The sequence below is a fragment of the Garra rufa genome, chromosome 7 (assembly GCF_049309525.1).
Source record: "Garra rufa chromosome 7, GarRuf1.0, whole genome shotgun sequence".
In the NCBI taxonomy this organism is placed as follows: domain Eukaryota; kingdom Metazoa; phylum Chordata; class Actinopteri; order Cypriniformes; family Cyprinidae; genus Garra; species Garra rufa.
In genome coordinates this window covers 51,288,855-51,302,310 of record NC_133367.1, presented here as the reverse complement: position 1 = coordinate 51,302,310, position 13,456 = coordinate 51,288,855, and the positions used below count along the sequence as shown (strand labels likewise).

The 13,456-nt window shown below is 35.5% G+C and overlaps 1 protein-coding gene across 1 annotated transcript in view; it reads left to right on the top strand.

Moving 5' to 3' along the window:
- Positions 1–11,214, top strand: part of lcor (ligand dependent nuclear receptor corepressor) — a 58,461-nt gene extending 47,247 nt beyond the window's left edge. The window contains exons 4-7 of the mRNA XM_073844856.1: positions 282–408; positions 3,148–3,486; positions 6,682–6,778; positions 10,173–11,214. Of these exons, the coding sequence (XP_073700957.1) occupies positions 282–408; positions 3,148–3,486; positions 6,682–6,778; positions 10,173–11,214 (1,605 nt within the window). The remainder of the gene's footprint in view (positions 1–281; positions 409–3,147; positions 3,487–6,681; positions 6,779–10,172) is intronic.
- Positions 11,215–13,456: the final 2,242 nt, after the last annotated feature.

The following is a 13,456-nucleotide window of genomic DNA, read 5'->3' as shown; positions in this document are numbered from 1 at the left end:
TGATAAAAACGGGGTTTTTGTGTAAATGAGAGGCCAAACCGCAGGGAAATATCTGCGTCTTCCCTTCGTGTAAACGGGGTCTAAAACTAATTAAAACCCTCAAACTTTTAAAACTTGGAAATCTTTTTCAACTTTAAACTTCTTAAACTTTTTTTAACTTTTCAAACTTTCGGGTCCAGCTTTCTCAAGCCAACTTCGAAGTTTATCTAGATGAACTTTTTTTTTAAAATCTAGTTCAGTGTGTTCTTTCATTGATTTCTCTTATTTTATTGTCTCTCTAGGAAAATTTGGTTGGTTTGAACAACCAAGTGTTATCAGAAGCGGACAGCTTCAAACAAGAGCAGTCCAACATTAACAAACTTGAGAAGCAAGCAGAGGATTTCCTCAATGTTGTCTTCTACAGAAAGGGTAAGACGTTCATTATATTGTACTTTACAAGAGCTTCATGGTTGTATTTTTACTTGAAATATTAAATGTTAAATCAAACAAATGTCCTTTTTAAATAGATTTTAAGATAAACTTAAAACAGCTCTGACAAATCCATTTTGAAATAACTGATGATTACTAAAAGAAATTATATTTCACCTTTTTTATACACACACAGATTATTTACACAGCATGTGCTTATGGATGTTCAATAAAAGTATTTTCTGGCTACTGTTTCTCTTCCTGGTCGTGTATGTTTGATGTTTTTTTTACTGTAAACGAACTTAGGAAACGCACTTCCCTTTTCGGAAGTCTGCAGGACTTTACTGCCCAGTAGGAAATGTTTTCAAAGGCTTGTCTGCCAAATCCAGTGGCTTTGGTTTTAACAATGGCACTGACCGAGCGTACTGTGAAACTGTTTAATGATGCAGTGTTATAAGATTTAAAATTCATAAAGAGAAAAATTGACAAGAGCTATGTTTCTTCAAATATTAACTTATCATATCATGTTCACCTTGCTGTTTAATAACAGTATTGCAAAATACAAGATTTAGTCAAATGTGTGTGAAGCAATGTTATTATAGTTGATGAACACTAAAACTGTTAAAAAATGTTACTTGAAATAAACTTAAATAAATAAACTTATTTCAGCTAGTTGCCAAAGAAAATTTTATCTAGTATGAATAATAAAAATATATAAATATATTATATACTATATATATATATATATATATAAAGCTAAAGCTAAAACTAAAATAACTAAAATTTAAATAAAAATACAACCATCAAAAATAAAATCTATTATATAACTAAAATTCAATTAATTAAACATGTTAAAAATAACTAAATAAAAAACTGACATAATTATAATAATACTACTAAAAGGAAAATGTTAAATATTAAATATATATAACAACTTATTTAAACTATAATATTTCTCAATTATACAAAAATAACAGTTATACTAATATTTGGAAACAGACTTTGATACTTTGTAGCTAAAAATTTTTTTAATGAAAACTAATATATAACCAAACTTAAATTAATTAAACATATAAAAAACTAATAAAAATGAAAAAAGCGCAACAAAATTACTAAAACTAACAAAATGAAAATGTAAAAGAATTAAAATAGAATTAAAATTAAAATGAAAACTAATATATAACTAAAGCTCAAACCAAAATTAAACATATTAGAGAACTAATAAAAATGATAAGAGCACAACAAAATTACTAAAACTAACTACAATTAAAATATAATATGTATGTGTATATATATATATGTATGTATGTATGTATGTGTATATATATATATGTATGTATGTATGTATGTGTATATATATATATATATATATATATATATATATATATATATATATATATATATATATATATATATATAAAATTATAATAATATCTTAATTGTACAAAAATGTCACAATTATACAAATATGGTGTGAAATATAAAAATATTATATTTATTATTTATTATATATAAAAATATAAATATTGTTCGAGTGATTAAAATACTTGGAAAACAGACTTTTATAATTTGTAGTTAAAATCTATTTCTATGTATCTTCAAAAAGCAAGTATTATATATATATATATATATATATATATATATATATTCTACAATTATCTATCTAAAACTACAGTAGAACTAAAATTTAAATAAAAATAAAACTCAAGCCAAACTCAAACTGAAATTAGTTAAATAATAAAAAAATGAATAAAAATGACAAAAGTGCAGCATAATTACTAAAACTAAAATTAAAATGTAAAATAATTTAAATAAGAAAACAAAACAATATGTAACTAAAACTCACTGAAATTAATTAAACGTTAAAAAACTAATTTAAAAAAATGACAAAAACATAAAATTGCTAAAAGAAATTTAAATTTGTAAAAAATGTAAAATTGTTAAATATACATAAAACTAACTCATACTTTACAAGAAAGTAATACAACAATTTGAAAATCTGTAAACTGAGGAAAAATCTAAATACTGAGAAAATTGCCTTTAAAGTTGTCCAAATGAAGTTCTTAGCAATGAATCTTACTAATCAAAAATTAAGTTTTGATATATTTACGGTAGGAAATGTACAAAATATCTTTACAGATCATGATCTTTACTTAAAGGTTGTATCAGCGATTTCTAGCCTAAAACATAAAGTGTCAATTTCAGCTGACCTTTCATCACGATCCGCTCGCTGCCTGCCCCATAAATTGTCTGTGAAAAAACCGCGTCTCTCTGGTCAGCCTAGGGTCCGAGATATGCCAAAAAAACAATCGGCACTACCAACCTTTCCACACATAAACAAACAGTGTTCCAACCAATCAGCGTCAGGGGTTTGGTGTTGTGGACTTTCCTACTGGTGCTGGGATGTGAGGGAGGCGGAGCGAAAGTCCATAACACCAAACCTGATTGGTTGGAACACTGTTTGTTTATGTGTGGAAAGGTTGGTAGTGCCGATTGTTTTTTTAAACAGCGAGCGGATCGTGATGAAAGGTCAGCTGAATTTGACACTTTATGTTTCAGGCTAGAAATCGCTGATACAACCTTTAACATCCTAATGATTTTTGGCATAAAAGAAAAATCGATAATTTTGACCCATGCTATGTATTGTTGGCTATTGGCCATGCTACTTAAGTCTGGTTTTGAGGTTCAGAGTCACATGACACTATAGCACTCATTGCTTCATATGTTTTCTCTCAGCAGACCTCCCGAGATTTACAGACCCCCACATTCCTCTAGTGGCTCGTGAGATCATGCAGCGAATGATCCGACAGTTCGCTGCCGAATATACCTCAAAAACCAGCTCAACTCAGGACGTACCCCAACCCCAGTCCCAGCCCAACGGCACCAAGGACCAAAGCCTGCCGAAAGCGCCCTCGCTGGAGCCGGACGCCACCACACCCGCTCCCGTCTGTGGCGGCACCGGTACCGGCACCGCTGCCTCCGCACAGAATCCCGTCCTCAGCAAGCTTCTCATGGCAGACCAGGACTCCCCACTGGACCTCACCATCAAGAAACCAGAGACTGAACCCAGCGAACAAGGTCAGACCCAAACACGCCGCGCTCAGACTTTATCAAACATTGATCTTAACCCATGTTTGTGTCTTTTAAGAGATATATATTCTTGCTAATCATGTTAGAAACATGTTAACAACATGCTAATCAGGTTAGAAACATGTCAACATGTTAATCAAGCTAAAAAAATGTTAGTAGCTTGCTAGTAATGCTAACAACAGGCTACTAATGCTAACAACATGCTAATCAGACTAGAAACATGTTAACAACATGCTAATAATGTTAGAAACATGTTTACAACATGCCAATCATGCTAGAAACATGTTAACAACATGCTAATCAGGTTAGAAACATGTCAACATGTTAATCAAGCTAAAAAATGTTAGTAGCTTGCTAGTAATGCTAACAACAGGCTACTAATGCTAACAACATGCTAATCAGACTAGAAACATGATAACAACATGCTAATCATGTTAGAAACATGTTTACAACATGCCAATCATGCTAGAAACATGTTAACAACATGCTAATCAGGTTAGAAACATGTTAACATGTTAATCAAGCTAAAAAATATTAGTAGCTTGCTAGTAATGCTAACAACAGGCTACTAATGCTAACAACATGCTAATCAGACTAGAAACATGATAACAACATGCTAATCATGTTAGAAACATGTTTACAACATGCCAATCATGCTAGAAACATGTTAACAACATGCTAATCAGGTTAGAAACATGTCAACATGTTAATCAAGCTAAAAAATGTTAGTAGCTTGCTAGTAATGCTAACAACAGGCTACTAATGCTAACAACATGCTAATCAGACTAGAAACATGATAACAACATGCTAATCATGTTAGAAACATGTTTACAACATGCCAATCATGCTAGAAACATGTTAACAACATGCTAATCAGGTTAGAAACATGTCAACATTTAATCAAGCTAAAAAATGTTAGTAGCTTGCTAGTAATGCTAACAACAGGCTACAAATGCTAACACAATGCTAACGACATGCTAATCATGCTTGCAACATGCTAATAACTTGGTAATCAGGCTAGAAATACGTTAAAACATGCTAATCATGTTCATTAAAACATGTTAGTAACTTGCTAATAATGCTAACAACAGGCTACCAATGCTAACATCATGCAAGCGGCATTCTAGTTATGCTAGCAACATGTTAGTAACAAGCTAAACATGTTAATAACTTGCTAATCATGCTAGAAACATGTTAACAACATGCTAATCAGGTTAGAAAACATGTCAACATGTTAATCAAGCTAAAAAATGTTAGTAGCTTGCTAGTAATGCTAACAACAGGCTACTAATGCTAACAATATGCTAACAACATGCTAATCAGACTAGAAACATGTTAACAACATGCTAATCATGTTAGAAATATGTTAGTAACTGGCTAATTATGCTAACAACAGGCTACCAATGCTAACATCATGCCAGTGGCGTTCTAATCATGCTTGCAACATGCTAGTAACAGGCTAATCATGTTAATAACTTGTTAATTATACTAGAAACATGCTAATCAGGTTAGAAACCTGCTAGTAACTTGCTACTCATGCCAATAACAGGCTACTAATGCTAACATCATGCTATCGGCATTCTAACCAATGCTAACAACATTTTACAGGCTAATTATGTTAGAAAACATGCTAGCGACATGCTAATCATGATAGTGACATGCTAACAACATGCCAATCATGTTAGAAACATGTTAGTAACTGGCTAATTATGCTTACAACAGGCTACCAATGCTACCATCATGCCAGTGGCGTTCTAATCATGCTAGTAACAGGCTAATCATGTTAATAACTAGTTAATTATACTAAAAACATGCTAATCAGGTTAGAAACATGTCAACATGTTAAACCAGCTTAACCAGGCTACTAATGCTAACATCATGCTATCGACATTCCAACCAATGCTAGCAACATGTTACAGGTTAATTATGTTAGAAAACGTGCTAACAACATGCTAACCATGTTAGAAACATGCCAACAACGTTAATCAGGCTAGAAACATGTTATCAATATGGTAATCATGTTAGAAACATGTTAATTAGGCTAGAATCATGCCAACAGCATGGTAACAACATTTTAATCAGGCTAGAAACATGTTAACAACATGCTAATAATGCTAGAAACATGTTAACAACATGCTAATCATGCTAGAAACATGTTAACAACAAGTTAATTAGGCTAGACTCATGCTAATAGCATGGTAACAGCATGTTAATCATGTTAGAAACATGCTAATCATGCTAGCAACATGCTAGTAACATCCTAAATAAGTTAGAATCATGCTAGCAACATGTTAAAACATGCTAGCTATCCATTTATCCGTCCATTCATCCAACTGATAGACTGCATTGCCTTCAAAACATTCAAGCTTTAAAACTACTTTAAACTTTGATCTTTTTTTGATTGAAAACCATAAAATTTCCACAAATTCTAAAACCTTTAAAACTTTTTTCACACTTTCTTATCAGGCTTTTTTAAGCCAACTTAAAGTTTGTCTTGTAAATAAATGCTGAAACCTCCTTAATACAATCATATCCAAAATCATAATTAGAATGTAAAAAAAAAAAAAAACACTTTCAAGTGTTCAATAGTACAAAATATCAAAAATAAAGTTGGATCGATATGTGGTTAAAAAAAAGATGGTTTTATTCAGTCTGGACTATTGATTATATTTAATTTGGTCTCAGATTTATTATATTCTATATTAAAAATATTTTATATATATTTAAAAAATAATATGCTTAAACATCCTTAACACAAGACCATATTTTAGAAGCAAAAACAAGTAAAAAAAATGACGCCTTGTTGTAAAAGTGTCACAGATTCTCCCCCAACCACCCCCCCCCCCCAAATCATGCAGCACTAACTCACTGCATAATGCTGTTTTGACAGCTATATACGTGTTTTTTTTTTTTACACTTTTTTTACAAAGTGTGTCTTCGTTTGTATGCATTAGTGTGCATTAATCATTTAGGAGAGTGTGATTTTTATATTATAGTCTTAACAAAGCTGTTTGTGGTGATCACAGAAATGATTTTAAAGTATAACCAGAAGTGTTCAACAGTATAAAATATCAAAAATAAAGTTGGATCGATATGTGGTTAAAAGAAAACTTGATGGTTTTATTCAGTCTGGAGTATTGATTATCTTTAGTTTGGTCTTATATGATGTTTTTTCTTTTGCAGATGGAGTCCTTGATCTCTCAACTAAGAAGAACCACAGTCATGGTAGTGTCTCACTGAAAAGCTCTCATGGTTTCTCAATCATGCCCACAGTTAAGGGGTAAGAAGTCTTTTTTATTTAGTTTTTTTCAGTGTTAGAATATTAGTTTTCATTTAGGCCTGTGTCAAATACATGGTTTGTGTTTACAATGAGTACTAGCGCAATAGTTCTGACTAAAATATACATTTTGCTCAAATATGTGTGCCATGTGTAGAATTTTAAACCTACAAGTAAGTGTATTTTATAATGGCACTAACTGTAAACTGGGTATTGTAATGGGGTAATCAAAACATGTGATTAATCTGTGCTTTTATTTCTTTACATTTTTAGTTTAGTGAATTTAACTTATGTTTTAAAAAGCATTGTAACATTAAAATCTAAAAACAAAAAACAATGTTAGAATGTAATGTGATTTTAACCTTTTTATACGATCACTATATATTAACAATACATTTAAACCAGTGTTAAAAAATTACTAAATTACAGAATTGTCTGTAATTTTAGATTTACTTGTAAAGATTTGAACCTAAACTATATAATACAAAATCACACTAAGGTGTCCTTAAAATGATACTCTATTAGGGTAAAAAAAATAAAAGTTACTTGGACATATAAAAATCCAAAATGTGCCTCTATGTAGTGACATATGTATAAATATGGTAGAGAATAGTGCATGTACCTGCAGTTTGTACAGTAATAAACTTCATTTGAACCATGGCCATGAAATTTCATAATTTAGCTAATGCTTAAAGTGAAGTGTCATCAGAGCACAATTGTGATAGTTACTGAACAGCCCCTTGTGGGAGTTTCAATTTCCAGCCTAGACAGTCAGTGTCCTTCTTTTCTTAACTAAGACACTTTATGGTAAGTAACCTAAGGTACAGACTATAATTTCCTCAGAAGCGGTACTTTTAATTTACTTATACATTTTTGTTCTCTGAAAAATATAAGATGGTACTGTGAATGATTGTCTATAAAACTTTATATAAGTAAGGTACAAAACCTTTTTTAAACAAAGTTTAAAGTGTTTAACCTTGATGGGTCAAACTAAATATTACATGAGCTTCTATTCATTTTTTTATATGTGGTTTACAGTGTTTGTAACCCTGTTAAAATTTGGGACATTTGGTAGTCCAAATACACTTAAAAAAAAGGTAAAATGTGTGTAATTTAAATGACAAAATTGATTGAATGAAAAAGGCTAGAATTGTAAGTAAATTAATATTTCACTGAATATTTGGTCCCAATCTAGCTAACCCCACACTTCAGTGACAGATTAACTGAATCTAAATTTGCTAACCTGTTACCCATTCAAGAAGTTCATTAACTTATGACTGACTTATTTCCCTAAAAATGAAAGAAAATGTGCGATTGACCATTTTTTCTTGAAATATTTTGGTAATGGTTAAATGATTTAGTTTGATAAATTCAGTCAACACTGCACTTACAAGTCAGCATGTTGTAATTGGTGGAAATCATTTGGTAACAGAGTTGATAGCAAAATGTTGGAACCAACCCCCCCCCCCCCCCCCAAAGTTTATGGTTATTTTAAATAAGTCAATCTTCATAAGTATTTTTAGTATAGTTGTTTATCAATTAAAGAAGTTGTTCAATTCCACAATGAAAATCTCCTGATAGTTTATTCAACCCCATGTCATCCAAGATGTTAATGTCTGTCTTTCGTGAGTTGAAAAGAAATTAAGGTTTTTGAGGAAAACATTCCAGGATTTTTTTTTCCATATAATGGACTTCAATGGTGGTCAGCAGGTTGAAGGTCCAAATTGCAGTTTCGATGCAGCTTCAAAGGGCTCTACATGATCCCAGCTGAGGAATAAGGGTCTTATCTAGCGAAACGATTGGTCATTATCTTAAAAAAATAAAAATGTATATACCTTTTAACCACTAATGCTCATCTTGCGCCAGCTCTGCAATGTCACGCATGGCTAGTTCTTCGTCTGTGTACATCCAAAGGGTAGGGTAGAGAGAAAAACCCCATCTCATTTTCTCCTCCATCTTGTTTTACCATTTTATGTAAAGGGCGTTTGACTTTCTTTGCACGTTCGCTTTGTAAACACTGTGTTGGTACTTCCACCTACATCATGTGTGCGTGACTATGCAATATGTGAGGTCAAGCTAGTGCAAGATGAGCATTTGTGGTTAAAAAGTACATAAATTTGTATTTTTTTGAAGAAAATGACCAATCCATTCACTAGGTAATACCCTTATTGCTCAGCTGGGATGGTGTAGAACCCTTTGAAGCCTTTATAAAAACTGCAGTTTGGACCTTCAACCCATTGGCCACCATTGAAATCCACTATATTGAGAAAAATCCTGGAATGTTTTCCTCAAAAACCTTTCTTTTTGACTGAAGAAAGACACGAACATCTTGGATGACATGGGGGCGGATAAATGATCAGGAAATTGTCATTCTGAAATTGAACTTCTTTAATCAGACTGTGTGAACATTAAAATGTTCTCAACACAGTTCTTTAAGGGTGTGTTCACACTTTGGTTCTTTTGGTTTATTTGGTCCATTTGGTCCGGGCCAAAAAGAAAAATGATACATTTGGTCCTGATTCGATTAGCGTTCACACTGGCATTTTTGACAGCCAACGTAGAGATACCGAACCTAATGGAATAGTGATACGTTCACAAACTAATTGGTCAGGTTAAATGACATATTTTGTGACAGAAATCACCCAACACTCCAAACAAAAGGAAAAGGTGCATTCGACTTAAAGCGCCACTGCGGGTGTATGGCACCAAAGTACCCATTTACTAATCTGTCTGCTCTGAGCCGTTTTAAGTCGAATACACCTAATGCCATCTGCTGGACTAATAAGCGCACTCATTGTTGCATGTGTTTATAACTTTATTTTGACCACCTGCAAACTCACAAAAAGCTCATAAAACACTTTACCTCCTCGTTGCTCCACATTTGCCCCTCTGCTCATTTTGTTTTGGATACACCGCTCGTACTTTTCATGAAATCACATCGCATTACTTTCTGTTTTTAGTTCGTTTAGAAATATTTGCTCCATGTTCCATTCATATTTTTTCAAACCGCACCAGAGTTAATTTGGAAGTGGACCAAGACCCATCTTTCTTTTTAGCAGTCTCAGTCCACTTGTTTGGTGCGCACCAAGGTTTGGATGGCGGCGTTCACACTTACTCAAATGAACCACACTAACAGAGCAATCGCACCGGAGTTTGTTTTAATTGAACCAAACATGACAAGTGTGAACACACCCTAATAGTTCTAACATACAGATTTAGGGCTTTTTTACAAAAAAGTAATGGGACACCAAAGTGTACCCTATTCATGGAAAGCACCCCATTCACTTTCTAGGAGACTAAGGAATTGTCCCTTTCCTTTACAAGACTGAAGTACAAGACTTCCTTCCAGTAGCTACCACATTCTCACATCTGAACATTTTATCTTTCCACCAATTAGGCGTTCCCAGAGAGCTGATCACAACTATCGAGATGTTGATGATGAAGATGGCTTGCCACCGAGAAGCTTGCATGATGGGATAAGGGAGAACTGTATTGGTTCTGGACCCCTCAAGCCACCCTTGGCCCGCTCGCTCCTCATAAAAGAGGAACTCCTGAGCCAGAAACATCGCCTCCTCGGCCAACCTCTTTCTTTGGCCAGCCTAGAGTCCGCGGGTCTCCTCAACAGCCAAGCCCAGTCCCTCCTTTCCCGCGACGGGGCATGGGGGAAATCCCATCTAGACGGCCTCCTGAAGCTGAAGCAAGTTAGCGGCGACCTAAACGACCTCTCTCTTTTCCAGGAGAACCAAGGCGTGTTCACCAAGGGTGCAAAGTCCCATGACACCAGTTCCATCGTAGTAAAGAAAGAACCAGGACATTCCCCTCCGGTAGACTTGAAGATCCCGCAAGTCAGAGGCATGGACCTGTCTTGGGACTCCCACGGGAATGCCTCGGATCTCTACAATTACGGCTCTATAGCTTTGGCCAACGTGCACTCAGAGAATGCGCTCAGCAGGAAGCTGAGGGCCATCTTGCCAAAGCAGAGTCGCAGGGCTGCTCTCGGAGGCCTTCTTGATGGGGGAGCCGTGGGCGAGTACTGGGGCGCAGACCTCGAACAACCAACTTTGGGACCTCAGTACCCGACATCCGATCCGGAGGCAGATCCGACCGGCTCCAAGCAACCCCGAAAGAAAAGGGGTCGGTATCGGCAGTACAACAGCGAGATTCTAGAAGAAGCCATTGCTGTGGTGATGGGTGGGAAGATGAGTGTTTCAAAGGCGCAGAACATCTACGGTATTCCCCACAGTACCTTGGAGTACAAGGTGAAGGAGAGGATGGGCACCCTGAAGAACCCACCAAAGAAAAAGCTTAAACTGATGATGAGGGCTGAGGGGCAGGACTCCGGGATCACCGGCGAAACCGAATCCACGTCGACGCCCGCCACCACGCCCATCGCAACGCCAGTGGATGTCTTGCAGGGGACAGGAGACAACGTCGAGTAGATTACACAGAACACCTCATGAAACGGAAAACGTTTTAGATTCTGACAGACACAAAAAACAAAAACTAAAATGATTTGGAATTGAGGATGGGGCTTTAATTGTGCCAATTAACTTGCAGTATCTGGGTGAGCACAACTGCAGGGATTCATGGGAGGATTTAAGCCTGATAACTGGGGATAAGAAACTAATTGGCAGTTATCACAGTGGTCGCATTGACACTGCAAGCATTTGCTGACGTTTTTTTACAACATAAAGCAACAAATGCGTACTAAAGCCATAAGAGAGTATCGACAGAGAGACATTTTATTTAAAAAAAAGAAAAGCAAGCAGATTAACCCTCTGTTCGCCCCCTTCATCTGAACTTTGCACGCTGCGCCATTAGTGCTCATGCGTTTTGGACGGCATGCCATTTTGAGAAACGAGAAGCGGGGTTTCAAGGGTTACGTGCAAGGTTGGAAATTGACCCTTCAAAAATGAATTTATCTCCTCTGATTGGTAGGTTTATGAAATAGTTCATGATCTTTAAAACCAATTTATTTCAAATGGATTTGACAAGGATTCTCACCAGGGATCAATTCTAGGCCCGTTTTTCTATTAACAGGTAAAAACAATTGCTCTCAACTCTTCGTAGTTTCCTCCTTTTATAATCTGCACCATTGAAACAGACTAAGAATTAGACACGTCCATTTAAAAAAAAAAATGAAGCTTAAGATTAGTCATTCAGGGATGCATGTTTGTGATGTTGAAAAGATTTTTTTTTTTTTTTTTTTTTTTTTTTTTACTTTACTGTAACTAAACTTTTCTTTAACTCTAGCGCTTTCTTTTGCACTACACTTTCAGTCTGGCGCTCGCCAGAGCCTAAATCTGGCAATTAGACCTGATTACCTCGACACTGCTTGCATTACGCACTTACTGTTCTGTCTGGCGTACTACATAAAGCTCATTTTACAGTACTCTACTCTTGGTGAGAACCTCTCTCTTAAAAGGATTTTGATGCCCGTGGAGGGACAATGCCGACTTTTAAGCCACACAGGACAGGAACGTGTTTCCGATTCACATCTTTCTACTAAAATTAATCGAGGGAGGGTGCACGCAGTCAACTTGTGGCTGATCCTGGCTACTCCCTCGTCGCTGCTTATAGTCAGTCGCTGACGTGTATATTTATAAAAAGAAGAGCATTTTTCGCAGAGGGTTGGTTTTGGGGGAACATAGGTAGGGGGAAATGTAGGTAGGGTTATGACCATGTAACCCTGTTATATTATAAATTAGCGTTCTTTCAGAGAGCCAATTCTTGTCTCTGAATAGTTTCTTTTTCTCATGTAAAACTCAGGGCAACTGAGACAAATATAGCGATCGTGTTTTTAGAGAAAAAATGCATCTTACCTACTTGAACTGGAACCTGTGACACATACTCAGTCAATGAGATGGGTCAGGGGCAGGGCTTTATACCGGGCGTAGGTTGGGTCGAGCTGAGCCATGGATTGCAGACATTGGTGGGATGTTATCGTTCGAAACACCTGGCCAGTTGGGAATTTTCTGAGATCTCTCTGAAAATAGCACTTTGTTTAAAAATAAAAGCGAATATGTTTGGGTGTGTGTTTTAAAGTAGCTTTCGCAGTAGCAGATAGCATAAAGGAGGCTTGCAAGATCAAAGGGGGTGCATTTCAACGATCCCCAGCGTCCTGCAGCCTAGACCCAAACATGCTCATTTTGTTTTGAGAAAAAAAATTACCTCTTCGATATACAGTGGTCGACAGCTTGAACTCTCAGATTTGTCTAGTGTTGCCTCACTGTTTATTGTCACATTGCCCCTTTTTCAAATCTAAACTGTGTCGTCTGATGTATATAAAACCGAAAAAAGCGCATAGATCTGTGAAGATTTCAAAGAGAAGGCTTTTGGAATGGCATGCTCCACTTTGATGTTGTTTTGAAGGGCATTCTGGTATATATCACTGCCTGGTGCTCACCCAGTCTGTGACAAAAATTATACTTCAAACTTCAGGGTCTCTGATGATGAAACTGACTCTTTCAAATGTATCTTTTATTTATTTCATTATTTAATTTGAATCATTTTAAGCAAATGGCATGCACCAGTTCAGTGGAGGCTGATTAATTATTTATAATCGGACACTTGGACAAGCAGGGAACACTGTCCTGGGCTCACCCTTTTAATTTTGTAATTCCCCACAATATTAGCCATGTATAAATTGTATATATTTCATGCTATACTTAAAGTATGGTT